Source organism: Anas platyrhynchos, chromosome 5 (assembly GCF_047663525.1).
Source record: "Anas platyrhynchos isolate ZD024472 breed Pekin duck chromosome 5, IASCAAS_PekinDuck_T2T, whole genome shotgun sequence".
Taxonomy (NCBI): Eukaryota; Metazoa; Chordata; class Aves; order Anseriformes; family Anatidae; genus Anas; species Anas platyrhynchos.
In genome coordinates, this window is record NC_092591.1 from 63,331,117 (window position 1) to 63,351,388 (window position 20,272).

The window sequence follows — 20,272 nt, forward strand, 5'->3', positions numbered from 1 at the left end:
GATGAAAACCTATAATAAAAGATCATTCCAATGTGATCAATGTGAAAAATTATACTTAGAGGTATATCCGTTTTGATGCTGATGCTTGGATAGGCCAACTCAAAATCTTGCCTATCTGAAGTACTACAGTTATTGTTTAGTTTTTCTTACCCAGCTGATCATGAGGAGTGCCTTTGAATATAATTCGGTAGGTGGTAAGGAACAAAGCTCCTTCAGCAGGGAGGATGTGAGGACCTCCAAGCAGTCCTCCTGTAGCTTCCTCTCTGCCATCAGGATCCAGTAGCACACGGAGTCCTTCACAAACAAATTCTTCTCCTGGCAGTAAAGCTGGTCGTAGAATTTTGGGCTGATGCAAACAAATTAGCGTAAGTGTAATAGGGATACCAGTGTTATAGCTCAGCCTAGTTAAATTTGGCATAAAAAGATTCAAAACAAAATTGTTATGAGACTGATTCCACAGAAAGGAGATGGTGTTTGGACTCAACTAAGAGAAATGGGTCTCAAAAAGCAGAGGGTATGCAACAGCTTGTTTATGATCAGAAGTCTGGCTCTTCTAGTTTTGTAAGTTCATGTTTCAGGAGACCAAAGCCAAGTGCTATTTATCATTGGTGGAAAATTTCTAACAATGTTTTGATGTTTCCTCCTAACATTATGAGGGGGAAAAAAAATGACTGAATTGCATGATTCTAATACTTGTAAGGAATACAAACATGTTTCATAATACTTGCCTTCTGTATTGGTGGAAGCCTTCTGCTCTCACGATGGACAGCCTCCAGGGTCTCTATGTGCATTGCTACAATGCCTGGAAATCAGTAATACCATAAATGAAGTCTGGCATAATACGAAAGAGAAAGTTGCAATCTAATTAGAACTCTGATACTCTGAAACTCTCAAATTTAATCATCAAGGGAATAGTTAGTTGAAATTCAACAGCAATTACAGTCTTTAAAGGAAATCTGATCTTCTATCCCCACTGAAATTAACTGAAAGGAAAATATGCATTTCTCTCATTAGAAAAGAAGAATAATGAAAGACTACAAATGCATATTTTTTGTCACAATTATTACCTGGTATCATGCAGTGAAGACCCTTGATGTGATCCTGTGTAACTCCGCTCTCTGTGCAAACCTTGTCAATAAATCTGGTGATGAAGCGTACAACTGCATTTGCCACATCATTGTTCTCAGAGTCCTCAAACCCACTTTCAGTGTCATAGCTCTCTGCAACACTGCCTGCAATACTTTGGAGATAAACAGAAGATATTTCAAGTGTGGAAAAAAGAAGCTGGTGAAACACACATGATACCTGCCTAGACACATGAAAGCTGTATCTTTTTCTAGTAAAAACACATAAACCACTTGCTGAAAACATATGCTCCTACCACAACTACACTGTATTCCCAGTATCATTAACGGTGTCAGAATTGCATGATGACATAGAACATTTTCTCCATGAATTCAGTAGTGAAGACCAGCCCATAAGAGAAAAACAGATCAGCTGCTTGGAAATAATCTCTATGTCTTCTCAAAAAGTTAATTACATTATTTACAACCCATGCTAAATACAGAAGAATTAATTAAATGAATATTATAATTGCAGAGTAAAGTATTTAAAAACAAAAAGACTATTAAAAAGTATTTTGTGCATCAGGTATAAAATACAATCAAGTCAGTGGGAGATGTATTTCAAACATCTGAAAAGGCTTCCCATAACAACATTAAAAGCCAGATCCATACATTGTAATATATGCTGCAACTCTTCTACTGAACATATCTCAATGACTGAATTTAGAGGTGCTTAGTCAGCAGACAGTGGAGTTCAATACACATAACCTATTTGCTTGATGCCAATGTCCTCATATAGCATTCTACGATTTTATCATATGAGAATTTTGACTGGTCATAGCTAATAATGAAGACAATAAATAGAGAGGGAGGAAGGCTTGCTATAAAATCTCCTGGATTTGTGTGCTAGGCAAAGGAACTGTCTTTATGCTCCTCCTGCCCCCTTAGTAATCTAACATTTGTCCAAGTGGTATAGTGTTCATGCTTTTTCTGACCTCAGTAACTTTCTTCCTTAAAGGTGTAGCAGCACAGAAATTTTAATTTTAAGGATATTTATATATATATATATATATATATATATATATATATATATATATATATACTTTCTTGAAAAAAAAAACACAACACCCTTCAGGAACATAAACTCAAATTATAGGAAAACTAACGGAGTAAACAGAGTAATTTTGGGGCTGCTGTTTTCTTTCTCTTCATACTCTAGTATTTGTCTTCAATGTTTGCATTACTACATTAAAAAATCTTACTGAAGCAATACAATTTTCATGTTCCTTTAAGTGGCAGTAAATTTGTCAATGTGATATTTCATCATTTAAGAGGAACCATGTTAGATTTCCACTCTCCTTAATTAATGATCTTGAAAAGAGAAGATACTGAAAAAAATGATGTTTAGATGAAGTTCTGAAAACTAGTAAATTTTTGAAAGTAATGTCCCAACATGACTGATTACCAGTGAACTTGTGTACCCACCTGTTTGTGACAATACTATTACTTCCACTCTCCCAGTCACCAGTAGCTGATGCTCTCAATAACTTGTTCTTACTTGTATCCAGCGGTACAAGCAGGTAGACCATGAGGTTAGCAAAATGAATTGCCTGGCTGAAAACTGTACTTTCCTCATTCTGGACTAGTTCCTGCTGAGTTTGTTTATTAAGAGTTGGCCATAATCGCAACTGTTCAGCAGCCAGGTCCATTGCTGTCTTATCGTGGTCCAGACCCACAGAATTTTTCTCCTAAAAGACATATAAATACAAATAAATTATAATTCTAAAAAACAACTTTTAGTAAAAAAAAAAAAAGTTTATTAAAATGTTTATTAAAATGATTTGATTGATTAAATTATTTATTTATTTAAAAATAAAAAGCAAATAGCTATGGTTAGTAGGGTTTAAGGAGAGTATGATTATAGCAACTCAGGGCTGAAGTAGTTTACTGAAATACACAAGTAGCATTGCCTACTGTAGACAGGTCTAATCTAACATCATTTCTTTCTAGATCTTTTTTTATGCTGCATAATCTTTTATGTTACTCTGAGTGGTTTACTGATTTTAATATAGCTGCTTTCCTTAGCTTATCTGCGTAGGTCACATAAGATCAAGCATAAATCAGATTGAGAAACAACATGCAGCTGATTGCTTGATGCAGATGATATCTTCCAAATTCCTAGGATGTCCAGGTGAGGCAAGCTTTTATATAAATAGTTTCCAGACCAGCTGAAAACATTCAAGTCTTTGCATGTTGGAGTCCAACTCTAGCATTTGCTTGGATCAAATTAGGTAGACGATATGCAGCCAAATTATATTATAGCCTGAGGAAATTAGAATAAAGGAATCCGGAAGCTGGTATTACTGACCTAACAACTGATGTTAAACTATTAGAGGACTAAGTATCCTGTAAACATTTTTCTTCATACTACATAAAGCTCAGCTAATTTAGCATACAAACATATGTGATGCTTTAAGTAGATGCTTTCTTCTAAGTTTTACTGTTCTTTGAATTTTTCCTTACACAGTGTCAAACTGAAAGGGGCTCCCAATACACAACCACAGTCCTTTTCTCTTTACTCCTGATATGTCTGACATGCCTTTTCAATTCTTCATTCTAACTACATTTCTGGTAATCTCTCTATTTTACTTCTTCTCTTTACAGTGCTGTTATGTCTTTGGGAAGCATACATTTTTCAGTCACCTATTTGATCTATTTTCATAAAAGAAGAGAGATTATAAATAGCTTTTTACTATGTGTATGTGCTCCTTAAAAATTCTAATTTTAGTGTGCTGCAAGACTTCCCATTATACTTTCATTTTTGCGTTAGAGGCATACTTTCCTCTTATTGAGAAGGTTTGTGTTCTGGAAGATCTGTCCAATTTTAATAAAGTAAGCAATACCATTCAAAAGAAACCAACCTAAGGCTTGATAACAGTCTATTACAGGGACACTGGAACTGCTGCTATCTTAAGCTGTTGATGTAACAGAACTCTTGCTAGTTGTCACATTGTTATATGATAAGTTACTATTATCAGGAAAAAATACACCTTAAATGGTGGAAAAATGGCACAAAAAGTGGTGTTACATAAAAATTGTAAGGGCAACATCAAATTATAATGCTTTGCAGATAAGTCCGAATTTTTGTTATTTTTATTGTTAATGAATACTGCCAAAGATCAGTAACTGAGTATCAGTGTGATTATTTTTTTCCATCACTGTTAAGTGTGTTAGTGCCCTAAAAAAGCCTTAAGTGTGAAACTGTGAAAATGCTCTTTCTGTATTTCTCTAAGCTGACCTTCTAAAGAATATTTTTCTTCAGAAAATTAAGTGCAAACAACATTTTTACATTAAAGATGATATTCTAAAGTACAATTTTTTTTTCAGAAGTGTATAGGTAAATGTTAAGACATTTTCTTCAATGGCAAAGTTCTTTCTGACTGAGATTTTCAGGTATTTTTTCATAGGTTTAACTTGGACACTAACTAGTAGCACATCTTCATACGAACACAGATATATATCAGTATCTTTAACAGAGGAAAAATAAGAGAAAAACACAGAAAAATGGAGAAACCATAACTTAGCTTTCTATAACTTAGAAGATAATTAAAATGTGAGTAAAAAAAATACTACCCTAATATTTAATGCATTCTCCTACCTTTTGTCTCAATTGTACTGCATGGTTGTCTTCTTTGGCTGTAAGGTAGAGGGAACGAACTTGATTTTGCACATTCCCATAGAAGGTTGTTTCCCAAAACTGCTGGTTAGTCCAGATAGGATGGTCTTGTACACAGGTATAAGCAAACTGACTAACTCCAGGTGCTAATTTCTGAAAGCAAAAAAAGTTCAAAATAGGCAAAATTCTCCTATTATTTCATTTTTGTTCAAAGGCTGTGACTTGAATATTGAAAATTTTATCAAAGGAGTTGTACACAATTAAATATGCAATATATGCCATCTTTTCTAATGTAATACAGGAAAGAGAAATTATCTCTGGTTTTGTGCCCTTAAAGAAATTAATGTTGTATACAAGTCTAATGCCAGTGCAAGGCATGGCTTTCTTGATTCACTGTAGAAAAATGAGACTCCAGAGGGAGAATTCTGTGATGACAGCATAGAACACTGCTCTAATACAAAATGTTTTCCTTGCCAACAAAATGTAATATTTTTAATATCCTACATCACAGAAATAAGTATTCAAACAGAAGAAGATTCTCATTTCATTTAGAAGTCAGAACTACAGTAATGAAATTTAAAATAACTGTACATGGCAACTGAGTCATTCCAATAGGCTGCATTTGTTGCAGCAGCACAAGATGAGATAAATTGTTCTCTTCATTGCCATCTACTGCGTTGTATGACTCACATCCAGCTCCTGAAAGAGTACTCACTGAATGCATATGTTCCTGGAGTCACAAGGGTCTGGATCCCTATGCTAAGGTCTCAAACAGTATCGACACCCATTACCAAAGCACTATTTTCTTCAAGTAGGTCTATTTATTTAAGTAGCACTAGTCCTTCAGCAAGATGCTTAATATTCTTGATAACCACATACAATGAAAATAAATTTATTTCCGGAACTCCAAACATGAAGCATCAAATCTTCTACCATATGTTCTCACTTTCTGATAAAGTCCGCAGAAACTATCGTGTTTTATACTGCATATAGCAAAGAAGCACATAATCTAAATATCTACTTGTTTCTACAGTAAAACCGAATACGTTACCAGATGCCTCATTTAAAATTTTTCACTGTCAGACTGCTACCTATACCTGAAATATACACTATATCTAGAAGCAGAATTTTCCCTAATGATTATGTTCTAAAACATTTTACTCTATAGAGTAAAAATACTACTTGATCGCATATTTACAATTCTACAGTCACACACAACAGCCAGCACATATAACAATTCCTCAGTAAGAACTCAAGTGGAACACTAGAAAATTGTTACTGAAAATTTTAAAGTCTGGTTTACAGATTTCTGGTTTTGCAATTCTTTGAACTGTGTTTTTCACACTATGCTCGTCCAAGTACAACATGAACTGAAAGTCATGATCATGTGCCACTTATTCATTCCCTATTGAAGACAAGTTCCTTTGAAATGGTATGATTGAGGAAATAATTTGTAACACACTACTACAATGTAGCCAATTGAAATATCTTCTTGCAATTAATCATCAAAAAGCGATAAATATAAATTTTATTTAATCATGTACAAATTTAATCAAAATTTCTTAGTAACCTGTTAAATCCAAATATATGGAAGACACAAATAACGTTAAAGGTGACTTTGTTTATTCATTATGTATTGAAACATAAGAAAAACTGGTTAGTTTAGGCTCCCTGGTTTCAGCTGTGATGAAGTTTATGGTAGCTCACATGAACTGATAACTGAGCATTTGATTACTGCACAGTAAGATCTCCCATCTTTGATCTAGCTGTTAAATCACAGACCAGAACAGCTCATGTAATTTCTTCCTGATCACAGAATGGTTGAGGTGGGAAGGGACCTCTGGAGATCATGCGTCCAACCTCCCCTGCCTCAAGCTGGGCCACCCAGAGCAGGTTGCCCAGCTCCCTGTCCAGATGGCTTTTGAAGAAAAAAGAGAAGAAAGAAATAATAGAAAGTTTAAACTCATAATCCTAGGCCCATAATAACAGTGTTCCAGAAATAAAAATGAAGCAAATGATTTTCACATGGGGATGAATGTGATAGAAAAGCTGAGGGGCTTTTAGATGCTCTTCCCATGCTCATAATTTACAATTATTAATAGCCATGTACAAATCACAATTTTTAGATAGATTTATGTTCAAATATATTGACATAAATCTGTACTGACCAGTTAACTCCTAGGCAACATAAAAATAGCCTGTTTACAAAAGGAAGAAGGAAAATCCATCAAAATGCTAAACTATCATAAATATTATCCTTCCTATCACCTACAGGTGCTAAAACAAATGGCAAAATCCGATAGTGGCTAGAGCACTGAAGCTAAGTCAGAACTTGCAGTTCCAAGCTCAGCTCTGCCTATTTTGGGGGGCAAAACCACTTAGGATTCTCACCTCGTTTCAGTTAATTTGTGAAAAATCAACATGAATAGGAACTTCAAGAAGCTCATGGTTGCTCCTATGCAGTCAAAATCCTTGGAGTAGAAATTCTCTCAGTACAAATATAAGCAGTCCATGAAGCTTCAAGTATCTATATTCTCAGTCCCGAGAGCACTTAGCCTAGATTGGAAACTAATTTAATACATCGAATGGGCTCCAATGTTGCATGCAAAAGGATTTCTCTGATTTAAGTAAAACAGTAGTTCAGTGTTTTTCCTCAAGCAATACTACATATATAACATGAATATTCGCCTATCTTTCCATAAGACAGCTAAAGTATACTGATATTTATGCTCTTTTTCTCTGTCCTGATAATTAATTTCTGCCAGACAGGACGAATGTAGGAGTCAGCAAAAGAATTTCCTACTTATAAGGGAGGATTTAGGGGCTGACAGCTTAAAATACACACCAGTAGAAAATCATAAAAATAGTTCTGAACAGATAAAGTCCTTCATCTAAAGCTGTCTGTATGATAGCCTAAATGACCACTGAGGTGTAAGCTGTAATAAGTTCCAGAAAATGAGTGATCTTCTGCAAAGTACACCGAGATCTTGCAATAGACTAAGAGCACTTAAAGAACAACAAAGAAATCCCCCCTAGCCCACACTACATATGAAAGAGACATCACCCATATCAAGACAATGAATTACATTCTGCAGTCTGTGAAAGCGCAAGCTAGATTTGGTACTTGCTATGTGTGACTGTATGCAATTTCCCGAAATCAGGAATGAAATTTGCATTCTTTGCACCTTACTGAGTGGCACAGGACAATACCTGCCTCAATTTTTTTATCTTTTTCCTGACAGTGGATACTTCTGGTTTTGAAAATGATACTTACAGCTCAGTGAAAAATGTGTACCAACTCCCAGGACTCCCAGGCACACCGTGAGGTGCCCCAGCAGCTTCTCTATTACATTATGTTATTTATATTGCTTGTTTCTGGTAAAGAAAAGCATGCTTGGCACTGATCGCTCATCAGTCATTATCTGCCACACAAGCTTAAAGAAGAAAGCAAGTTTGTTCTAGCAAAGCAAAGGATCGAGTTCTTGATTACAAAGTTGAAAAAGAGAGTGAAAAAAAAAAAAAAGTAAAAAACAGAATATGAATGCACCTGCAACTACTCTTTTCTCACAGGTGTTACCTCGGGTTTTACTGCATGCTTCTTAAAGGAGCAAACTCAACAACACCGAATTGCCAGGAACACTGACCTTCAGAAGTAAACCTAATTTCTGTCTCCAATTTGTAATCTGGGTTAGGGGTTTGGATATTTTTGGTGACAAGATGAAGGAAGAGAGGGGAGAAGGAGGTTGCTGCTGAATAAAAGTGAATAAAAGCAAATAAAAGCTTCGTCCTCAACTCCTCGAGGAATCACTGTGCTACGGTTTATCTGCTTGACTTCTGAGAGAAAGCTACCGCCAAGATTAGTGAAATTACCTCCCAAACTTCTCTGCATACCAAAGGGGATCAAAGCACTCCCTCTGTGCTAGGTAACGTTCTCCCTGGTAGTCTGCAAATGTAAGTTTATAGATCAGCCAGGACATAGCAGGACAGAGGGTACTCTATAGGGTTACACTCCCCATCTTGGAGCAGTTTATGCAGACATTCGATTACCAACCATCACATACCAAGAATAGGTTCCACTTACTGCAGGCAACACGCTGCCCCTCTTCAAGGTGACATAAACCAAGCTCTGCATGTGTTCCATGACCCAGTCCTGTATTCACGTGTCTGCTGTGCCCACACAGACACCCGATAAATTCAACGGGCTTCTAAGAAGCCCAGAGGATCACACGACAGAAACTGCCCTGAAGAGGTGAGGTTTATCTATGTACTAACTTCATACAACTTGCATCACATCATGCTTATATCAATATTCACCACAGCATACAAATACTGAAACATACGTATGAATACGTACATGCATGTGAATACGTTTTCAGGCCTGACTGAATGCTGCATGGATAGTGTAAGTAAAAAAAAATAAAAATTAATCTATTCAATAAATGGCTTTCCCACTTGGTCTAAAATACAAAATTATACCCATATGTATTGTACACACAAATGTGGGCAAAGGTCACACAAGCATAAAGTAGTAATTATTATGCTTCCATTATTATTTTTTTTTTTTAGTTTTGCTTTTTACTGCTTTGGAAAAAAAAGGACACACAATACTAGATCAAGCATCTCCTCTCACCCCAAACCCTTTCCAACATGAGAGAAAACCCTTTGCCACCTTCTCCCACTGACCTTCAGAAAGTCCCCTGACAGGACTGGTCACAGGACTAATTTAAATTCTAAATACTTTAAATTGTAAGTACCAACTTACACTGCTAATCTACTGTTATTTCACCAAGAAAAATAAAAGAAAGGCCAATTGACTTTCAATTCAATGCTCACAAATCACAAATGGGTACACAAAACCAGCAGAGGGCAATAGAATTCTAGAATTTTTGCAAATTTGGGATGTAACTCTGGATGGAGTTTTGCTTATTGTATAGATTTTCTGGCAAAGGTGACTTAAACATCTTAATACGTATTGTCTTTAATGCCAGATTCATGAAGATCATGTATGCATTACTTGAAGCTATACAGAGTATCTCAAAGATTTCTACACAGATATAAGAAGACAGATATGTATGTTAACACAAAATTACATGTAACATTAAATAGTACACAGTGAAATACTATTTCATTCTCTTGAAGAGATAAGCAGATTTACCAAGTTCTATTATACACAGATCACACTAGGCAAATTAAAATCATCTAGAATGATGGCCTTTCAGAAGGTGAAAAAAAAAAAAAAAAAAAAAAGAGAGAGATGACATTTTTGTTATTCACTTCCAAAATTCCTTACTAAGACAAAGATTAAAAAAATCCTGTAGTTAGTCCCTCCCACAAATGTGCTAAAGTCACATTATCCTCTTCTTTCTGTGAAGAAATTCTTCTGGATTTTTTTTCCACCTAAAAATAGCTTTGAAAGTAAGATCTGCTCTACCTGTAAAGGCATAAAATCTGTTCTGCAGACATGTATTATGTATCCTTTCAAAAAACAAAGTACCCAAATTAGAATATTAAAGGTCAAAGATGATGTTTTGGCATTTGTGATACTGCAAAAACACCTGACCATAATTAAGAAGAATCCCCAGATTCCTATTTTAACTAAAAGAAGTACAATTACTTCTTATAAAAATAATGTACTGAACTATAATCTTTATTTGAAAGTAACTCCTAATGAATGGAATAAAAGCCCTTGATGGGAAAGTGTTTGGAAATACTGAGAGAACTTTGACCATCACCTTAATACTTTCTTCCACAACCACACTCAAATTCATGAGCACCTATCAAGTAACTACATGACCCTATCTCAAAATTCAGTGAAATAATGTTTCTGTGTCACCTCTGGAAAACCTTCAGCCACAGTTAACCTACTGCTGCATGGAAGCAACAACAATTATGACAACTAATACTGTTTTACAGCTTCCTTGCTGTGCCTCAAACAGCCTGGCTTCAAGCAGTACTTCAAGTACTTATTTCAAACTCACATTGTGAACTCTTCAGGAGAGGGATCATCACCTTTGTGTTCTTTGGTACAAAAGCAAGACCAGCAGCTCTGGTCTGTGATTAGGGCTCCTGGATTTTCCAGTAACACAAATACTACTAAGACAAAGATTTGATAACATTGTAAATCATTCTTAATCTATTTTTTGCCTGTCAGCTTGTATACATGCGAAACGACTAATATCTCTGAATGAAGAACTGTTAAATACGATGATATATGGAAAAGCAACTGGTATATTAAGTTCATATTTTAAAATCTAGTTTATATCATAAAAATGCCACATGGTGGTTCTGTTACACTCCAGAAGTCTAGGAACTGACCTCAACCTAAAGGTTAAACACATACTTTTTCCTTACAAAATATGAATTGCCTGTAAGGATTAAAATCCAAAAATACACTTTCAGTCCTGCAAAATGATTATTGTATATCATGCCATTTTACATTTTCCCCTCACATTACTACTCTCCCTCTTTACAAGCCAGTTACATGGAGTTGAAACATACAATCTCTGCTGATATGAAGAAGCATTGTGGCTCTGATAGTAAACTAATAGCAAAATGCAACACTGAGAGCAAATACGTAATTCTTTTGATACTTGTAACTCTATCAGGAGTAACGCAGAAAAGAATTTCTTTTCCGCTGTGTGATGTCCTTAGTTATGCTACTACTTATTCTAGAAGAGTTTATGTAAAAGTAGTCAGCACCTGAAGTCTGCCTACAAATAGTTTGTTCTTTGTAGTTCAGTTTATTCCTTAGCATCCAATACAGGTATGCTCTTGCAGTTTTTAAGCATGTAACAATGGATTTTTTCTTTTAGGTAATTGACATGAGAAATGCTGAGAATGGATAAATAAGAGGAAGAACTACTACTAAAAAGAATGTTACTTAATACAGTTTCAGTCATGAAAACATTTACACAGACTAAGATAGCATCAAAACTGGCAAAATATAGAGATATAAGAAGAAAATTAATGGAAGCAGACAAAGCTTCTTGCCAGGATAATAAAGGAAGTCTTTCAGGATGGGAGTTTTCTAAATTAAAGCCAACAACTCAAGAGTGCAGAATGTTAAAGTGGTTTCATTGCAAGCACATCAGAGTAAGCCAGAAATGACTAGAAGTCATTTAGATCTAAAAATTAAAATCAATCAGTGTAGAAAGCTAACACATTACAAAAAGTCCTTTTAGCTTTATAGAAGGCTAACCTACAAGTACTGCTGTTCATGCAAATTGCCTGGCCAATTACAGTTAAGTAGAAATGCAAATTAAGAATTAAAACTCACATCAAGTGTAAAATCAAAAACAAAATCAATCCATCAAACAAACAAACCCACAACACCACTAATTTGCTTTTCAAAATCAGCCATCATCAGCTACCTCTATACAATTTCATGGTATTTATACAAATTCCAAGATAAAGATTAATGCATTATTTGGTGAAAGGTAACAGAAGATAATATTAGTACCAATTTTTCCACTGCTTTTCACTGTACATTTGGGCCAACATTCCACTGATTTCATCCAATACTAACCGTAAGATTTGCCTGATAAAGACATAAAAATTGAGCTGATTCTTTAATCAGCTTTTCATCATGTCACTTTGTACCTGATGCTACACGAGAGAGAGCATTTCACATGATGATGCTTCTGTTACATGTAATCATCCTGGAATTGGGTGTCTCTTGGCAAAAGGTCTAAATATTCAAAATATGATAAACTAGTCTGAATTTCTCTAGTACTCCCTCTTCAATCTTTAGAGAATGCCCTTATCCCTGTAACTGGCAACCCTCTGACACCTAAGAGGCTCTGGAGTGAAGAGGTCATTTATTTCAGCATTTCAAGATGGGAATATTTTTATCCATTATGTCTGTCATAGCTGTTACTGCAACTTTGTAGTTCATTTCAACCAGGAAAGTACAAACTCAAATTAATTTCCTTTTGTTATTATGCTACGCTGAAGAGCATATATTTGGTGCTATGGAAAAAAATTTGACTATATATCATTTTTCCCATCAAACATTCCAACTTCATATTTTCTCATTAATTACAAACTTTTTTTCTTAAATTGTGATTTTGTACTACCTTGAAGATTAAAACCAACCAACACTTCCAGTAAGCACTAACTTCTCAAAAATGATGCTACCATAATTGCTAAGATGACCTGAATAAATACTTTGTAACATATTGAAAAGCTTTACATAAATGATTCACCAAATTCTGGTAGACTTTTTTAAAAGACTGAATAAAGCAGACCTCCTATTTTATGTAATTCTATTTCTTTTACAGTAGAGGAAGGCTTAGGTGTATGGAGTACAAACAATAAATGGGCAGACGCGCAAGAACATCCAATCGATACCTTAACCTGAGGATTTCACTGAGCCCTAGTGTGTGTATTTCTCCAGTGTTTCACTGCACATTCTAAAATAAAATTAGCATCAGTATCCAACTGAAATTTTATTCAAAATTTGTTCGTTTCCAGGCACAAAAAAAATGAATTCTAGTCCCTATTCTTTCCAAGAAGCATATCATTTAGTCACATAAAAATTAAGAACCAGTCTCCAATGCATCTCACTATGTTACAGTAAAGGACAAGTGACAACTTTTATGTAATTCACCCAATCAGTGAGACGGCTTGCTGCATTAGATTTGTTGTTGTTGTTTTTTGCTAAAACTAGATAAACACTATCCGAGTTATGCACATCAAAACATTAACTACTGACTCAGAAATCTAAATCCACCAGTTGTGATTATGAACTGCTCTGGCTACTGCAATTTGAAGACACCTATAAAATATTGTATGTAGTTCACTCAACATTTTTACTAACAAACTTCAGTTTCAGAGAAGTGTATTCTGATTACGGCATTTCCTTTTATCAAACACAGGTGGTCAGAATTGTCACTTCTGAATGCTCAATAACAGTAATTCACAAGCGGGTTACTTGTATTTGAGCACACATGATTACAGACAGTCCAAGTAGGAAATTTTAATTATAAAATGTTGAAAAAACTCCCTGAAAGTCAGAAGATTTTTATTGTGTTTTATTCTGCACATTCGGGTTCTGGAATGGTTGAAGGATGCAACAAACAAATCTGTGATCAGACTGGAGAACATCACCCTAGCTGAAAAGGGAGGGAAGATGAAGAAGCAGGCTCAGCCTGTGGCTTGAAACAGCAGGGAGAAAAAGAGATTTTGCTTCCTCTGCCTGTTGGTCCAACGGACAGTGTGAAACTGGTGCCTACAAATGATCATCACTTTTGCTGCACACTAAACCTTCAATACAGTGTAGTCTACACTACAGCTTGCCACCTTACAAAGAGACATAATTTGAAACGGTATATCCAAATTTTGTGAATTTGACAAGGCCACTTATACAATTGTGAAGCTGTCTTCCTTCCCAAAGTAATAAAAGAAAAAACAAAATTCAGAAATATCTTTTTCACCTTGCCCTTTCTTCCCACTTGTAGAAGAAGAACTCTTTACTGCAGCAATACAGAATAGTACATTTCTACTTTATACACAGAAAGAAATGACTGCATACCAAATAAGCATGGGCCATCTGTACAAAAACAAAACAAAACAAAAACAAGCAAACAAACAAACAAAATCCATGGAAAAATTCTTTTATCTTCATGTATAAAGATATTTTATTTATATTGTTTCAATTTTAAACAAAATTCCAACAGCATTGCTAATGGTAAACTAAAACCTTTTCCTAACCCAGAAGCAAAGATGTGTTTGTTTTTGTGACATTAAAAGTACACATCAAGAAGTTCACTGTCACTGGTGGGTCACATTTTGCTAACAGCTCAAATTAATAACTAAAATTTTAAAATAGCATCGTGACCATTTTTTCTAGAAAAATTCAAGTTATTTCTCCAGGCCACAAATATGTAGCCAGTACCGACTTCTTGTCTATGAATTTAATCCTGCCAGCTATGACTTAGAGTACTTCTGTGACTAAATCCTGCCCGATCAAGTTTCACAACAGGCCACTCACCAGACTTCAAGAGTTGGAATTCTTAAATTTCAACAGACATCCCAAGAGCTGATACCATGCTGTACACGCCATGATATTTCTCGTTCTTTTAATTAGATACATGTAGAGATACCCTAGAGTAATCATTATGTAAGCAAAGACAATAGGAGATGTGCATGACCTGTCAGATGACACAAGCTTGTTTCTTAAAATTTATTTTATACTGTTTTCCCAAGAATATTTTAAAATACCTTAATGCTAGAGCTTTGGCTACTTCATGAGACTGTTCCAGAACCTTAAAGACATTACCCCTAAGAATATGTTTCCATACTACTTAGTTTCTTGGTTTCATCTGTTGGACTCGCATGAAAATACATCTTTCTTCTTATTTATAGACCTCAAACACTTGTTGTCTTTGTGCACCCATGTACGGTAAAGCTATTTAGGATGAAAAGGTAATTGTTTCATTACTGCTCTCCTTTATGTTAGGTAACTAAAATGAACGCACATCCTGAAATTTAGTATTTCATATGTACAATGGATCTCTAATAAAGGAATTGTGATGTTGTGTAACTTCTTTTCGTTATTTCATTTAAGTAACATGAATTACATGTATTGTAATGAAATCCCTTAATTTCCCATAAAAATACTGCAGCAAATACAAATGGTAAAATATATATTTGACTAATACAATTCCACAATGTCCTTAGATTTATTACTATCTTTCTTACTGGTAACTTTATTTGGAAAATCAGTTCTGTAGTAAATGAACACAAAAACGAAAACCTGTATTCTCACTTCCAGTCTTTTCCTGGCTTCCAAGAACACTGTGTAGTCTCAGTGTAGCCAGGTGAAATAATATTTAATACACTTCTGGCATTAAACATGGTGTTTTGATAACAAAAACATCACTAAAAAAAAGTACATACTTCTAAGCACTACTTCAACATTTTTGTAAAGCATATTGACAATCACACTGCAGAGGTAAGATAGTTCTACATACTGAAGCGACAGTATTGAAATATCTGTATGCTGCCTACAGAAAACAAAACATAGCTTGATGTGTGTATAAATAACACTGTATATGGGAATTCAGTAAAATTGACAAGCAATTCAGCAGAAAATGCCATAACATGGTTTGATAGTACAAACATACCAGTTTTGCCACTATTAATTTTAATAAAAACAATTAATTCCCCAAATGATTTTAATTCAGTTTGTACATTCCTCTGGACTTATCAGAGGCAGAATAGCAATATGACTTTTTAAGCAGCAAAACATATACTATTCTAAGATTTCTGTAAAGAAAAACCAAGTGAATAGAAAATTTATAAACTGTTAATCAATATGTTAGAAAGCAGGAAGCTCAAGGGAAAAAAGAAATGCAGCAGGATTGGCCACAACTTCTACCCAGAACAGGGAAAGAGGAACATTCATTTAGAATAACTGTACAGCAGGAATCCCTCCAAGATATTATAAAGGGAGATTTGAAGGGGGTGGAAAAATGTCACCCATTATTCTTACTTTAAGAATATTGATACAGATTGTTGTTCATACACAGGTTCATGTTAGGCACTTAGCATACTCATTCCAGTCTAAAATAAAATACTGAAAACCTCTAGAGAAGCTGAAAAAAGCTTCAAAAAGTTTCACTTAGTCTCGAATTCCAAACAGAACCTATAAACTGTTAATTGTAACTAATCACTACAGAGTTTGTCTACTGATCTTATGTGCTGGAAAACACATCAGTATGTGTTTAGTATGAATAACTAAGTTTTATACCAAAATAAGTACATTTGCCAAACAATTGTATCTAATGGGACATACCAAAGGGGACCATCACTGAACCTGAGGATTAGATCTGGGAAAAACAAAATTCTTTTTCTATTATGCATTAACAGCTGGCTTTTGCAAGCAACAGTCAGGTTACTTTATTTTTAATTCAGGTCTGGAACATTAAAAAGTCATCATGCTTCTTATATCCGGGGACTCACAACTTACTAAGTAAAAAATTTCAGAGTTAAATATAAGTAGGGGACTATTTTATTACACAAAAGATGTCAGTGAACTTTTTGTGAGAGAGATGGTATGAGATCTCAGTACTCCTATTGAAACCAGAAGTCTATACAAGAAATTAATGATTCTATGTTCAATGCTGCCTGTTCTCCCTGATGGTGAAATCAAAACTTATTTAGGCTTATTTCAACACACATGATACTCCATGCAAAAGATATATTTTTTTAATTTACCGTTTTTTGGCAATTATTAGAGGAACTAAAATCAGAAAATAAAGTCAACCTTTCCTCATAAAAGAGTTTCAGTGACATCAGTCAACTTTAGAACAAGGGTTCCTACCCATCATGCACCTTCTGTCATCGCTTTCTTCCTTTTAACTATATATAAACTAAAATTACACAAAATAGGAGTGGTTTTAAATGAAGAATAAGAAAAACTTACCCTATAGAAAGCAGTTGTCAGGGGTAGTAATGCTGCAGCAATGTTATATTCTTCTGAAGATGAACAATCCTTCAAGAGAAACATAGGAAGGAAATTAGCAATCATTTTCAATTTTATGCATTATATAATTTCATTTCTGCCTCACGCAGTCCCTATAACTATCCTTCCTAGATATCTTTTAATCACTTGAAATAATGTATGACTAATATATATGTGCATGTGTATACATGTGCACATTTTCCCTTGATTTTGGCTAGATAGGTTTTGCTATGATTGTTCAAATTTAAAGAATTTATTAACTTTTATTAGCCTTTTTTAAATTCCTATATATGAATCACAAGTTCACCAACACAGTTTACATATAAAAGGAAACAAAAAAAAGGTAGCTTGCTTCCATTTAGGTCCACAGCAAATTTGACTAGAAAATGGAAGTGATGTGCTGACCAAAAAATGTACTTTCAAATAATTTATACAAAGAAATTGTCTTTTATTTAATATGAAATCATCACCTCTACTACAGCTTGACACAAGATTTACTCTAAAAGAGGACAAAAACCATCTCTTGTCAGCCTTGGAATGCCTCATTCAACTGTCAAGTGTGTCATACATGTTTCTCTAGGCTGAAAAGGGTATGCCAAAGTAAATCAACCAGTAATTGTGCTGATGAAAATAGTAATTTTATCATGGAAGTCTTTAATTGGAAATAATTGGACTATAACTTAATATTTAAAAACAAAGCTCCTTGAATTTTTAAGACTTACAAAAAACAGAACAAAAAATATTCATCAAGAGTTTGAAAAAAATATTTTTTTTATTTCTTGATTATTTTTTTCATTCGCTCTTTTTTCTAATTTTGGAAAACACAACAGTGCACATAGCTCTAACATGACAACTCTATCAGCATTGTGCCCCTGCATGACGAATGGCTAAACATTTCTATTTGAATAACTCAATTCAATATTATTAATGTTCATGCCTACAATGGGTACCCCATTTATTACGTATTAACAATACATAACATTCAACCAAATTCCAAAATTGAAATATCTCAAGTGTTCCTCTGGCAGACTTTTCATTTATGCCTTCTTCTCATTGTATTTCCTCCTTGGAGTTCTCTAGAACACAACTAAGAAAAATTTGGCACCAGCCAACTGTGATAGCAAAAATGTAAAATCCATATTATTGGCACAATTATGTTAACAATGATCATAGAGATAGTAGTTGTAGTACCCGCAGTGCTCCTTCTCAAATGGCTGCTGACTGATTATGCAATGCAGGTTTAAAAACATAGACTAAAAAGCTTGTTACAAGACTATTTTTCTTCCCATACTTTAAAAGTCCATTTCATCACTTCCAATAATAAATACTTCAGCTTCTATTAATAGAGCCCAGCTAAACAAAATATCACTGCACATACACAGTCAAACATTGTGGCAGTTAGAAAATTACTTACATGTGTATTTTGTATGTGTATGTTGTAGGTAGACAACAGGTTTATAGCTGAGAAGCTTTATAGCACAGAGCTATTGAAGGCTCTAACTTGTCTAACTCTGTATGAATGCATGTATAATAACTGTCCATGGAAAACAAAAGATGTTCAGCTGCTCAGATTTTCTAACACATTCCAATCTGGTAGAGAAAAGCAGTATGAAAAGTAGACATCGAAAAACTTGATGTATGTTAATGCCTTTCAGGATTCTGACATGTGAATACACAAAATTTGTATGCAGAATCATTTTATGTCGAAGTCAAAACAGTAACACTAAAGGACATAGCCTGAACTGCATTTCATTCTCAGTATCAGCATTGTTTTCTATTGTTATCCATACTTCCAATCCCCATTTGGAACTTTGGATGTGTATTTGCATTTTTATATAAAGATACGAAAAATACTGCTAGTATTTTTCAAATTGTAAGAAAACTTCTCATTTAAAATCAGACTTTACAACCCTTAGGAGTACTCCACAGTTTTCAAGGAAATGCATATCTTATTTCTGTATGTGCTTATTTATAACCAGGTACCAAATGATCCATCCTGATTATTTCAAGATATCTACTTAATCCTTTAGCTCAAATTATTTATAAGAGCTTTTGGCTTTTACCCCAAATATACATAAAAATATCTTTATTAAAACTGAGCAATGTATCTTCACCTAGAGAGCATCCAATATACCAAGAGCTAACATATGTCTCAAAGATATATATCACAGCCACATAAACAACATAGTGTATTATTTTTCCATTTCTTCTTGCAAGTATGAAATTCTCCACATATTCTATGTCAGCAGTACCCCCTGGACTTGTAGTATGAATGTATTATCTACATATATTTTCTTCTCCAGCGCGTGTAAAATGATCTGTTTGGAATTAAATATAATACCGGTGTTTTGAGAAGAGTGAAATTAACCAAGTATTCATCTTCCTTGTAGTAGCATGACAGAATGCCACAGTTAACAGAGCCGTTACACTGAAATCACAGCCTCTCAATTACAGGCAAATCAAAGCACTGGAAATGACGTACTGTATTTAATGAATTTAGACTCTTGAAACAAAGAAATCCAGCTGCTTTATACACAATAATACCTTTACCAATCATGAAAAATATCTCTTTCTACTGCTACAGAGGTATACAAATCAAATACTGTAAAATAATTATAGCTGTTTTATAATTAGAGCTGTTTCCTTATGTTGCACAAAATGAAGCTGAAACACATAGGTGGGGAGGGATCAAATACTCTCAGCAAATTAATTTCTTCGTAACAATGTCTAACAACAGTGAAATTTGGACTTCTGTCATAACATGTTCAGAGTGCTTTGAATCTACACCTAAGTTAGGTGAGAACCTGACATATATTCTGGCAAACTGATCACATATTTCTTTGACAGGTAGTTGCTGAAGTCTATAGCAAACCGGAAGCGTTACAGTAATTTGTGTACCTTTTATATACTTACTGTTTACTAAACTGAATTAAAAAAAAAATGTAATAAAATCAAAATGATTTTCCTTACATTACTTACTTTGATAATAGCTGTGATTTAATGTTATGTTCTACTCAGATTAAGTATGCAGCAAAGCTTTTGCAGTTAGATACTATCATCACATTG

The 20,272-nt window shown here is 34.4% G+C and overlaps 1 protein-coding gene across 7 annotated transcripts in view; it reads right to left on the bottom strand.

Moving 5' to 3' along the window:
* SBF2 (SET binding factor 2) overlaps positions 1-20,272 on the bottom strand; it is a 255,561-nt gene that overhangs the window by 55,016 nt on the left and 180,273 nt on the right. For all 7 annotated transcript variants that reach the window (XM_038179378.2, XM_038179377.2, XM_038179376.2 and 4 more), the window contains 6 exons: positions 17,168-17,236; positions 4,723-4,893; positions 2,550-2,812; positions 1,068-1,240; positions 729-802; positions 151-346 (listed from right to left, as the gene is read on the bottom strand). In XM_038179378.2, the coding sequence (XP_038035306.2) occupies positions 151-346; positions 729-802; positions 1,068-1,240; positions 2,550-2,812; positions 4,723-4,893; positions 17,168-17,236 (946 nt within the window). The remainder of the gene's footprint in view (positions 1-150; positions 347-728; positions 803-1,067; positions 1,241-2,549; positions 2,813-4,722; positions 4,894-17,167; positions 17,237-20,272) is intronic.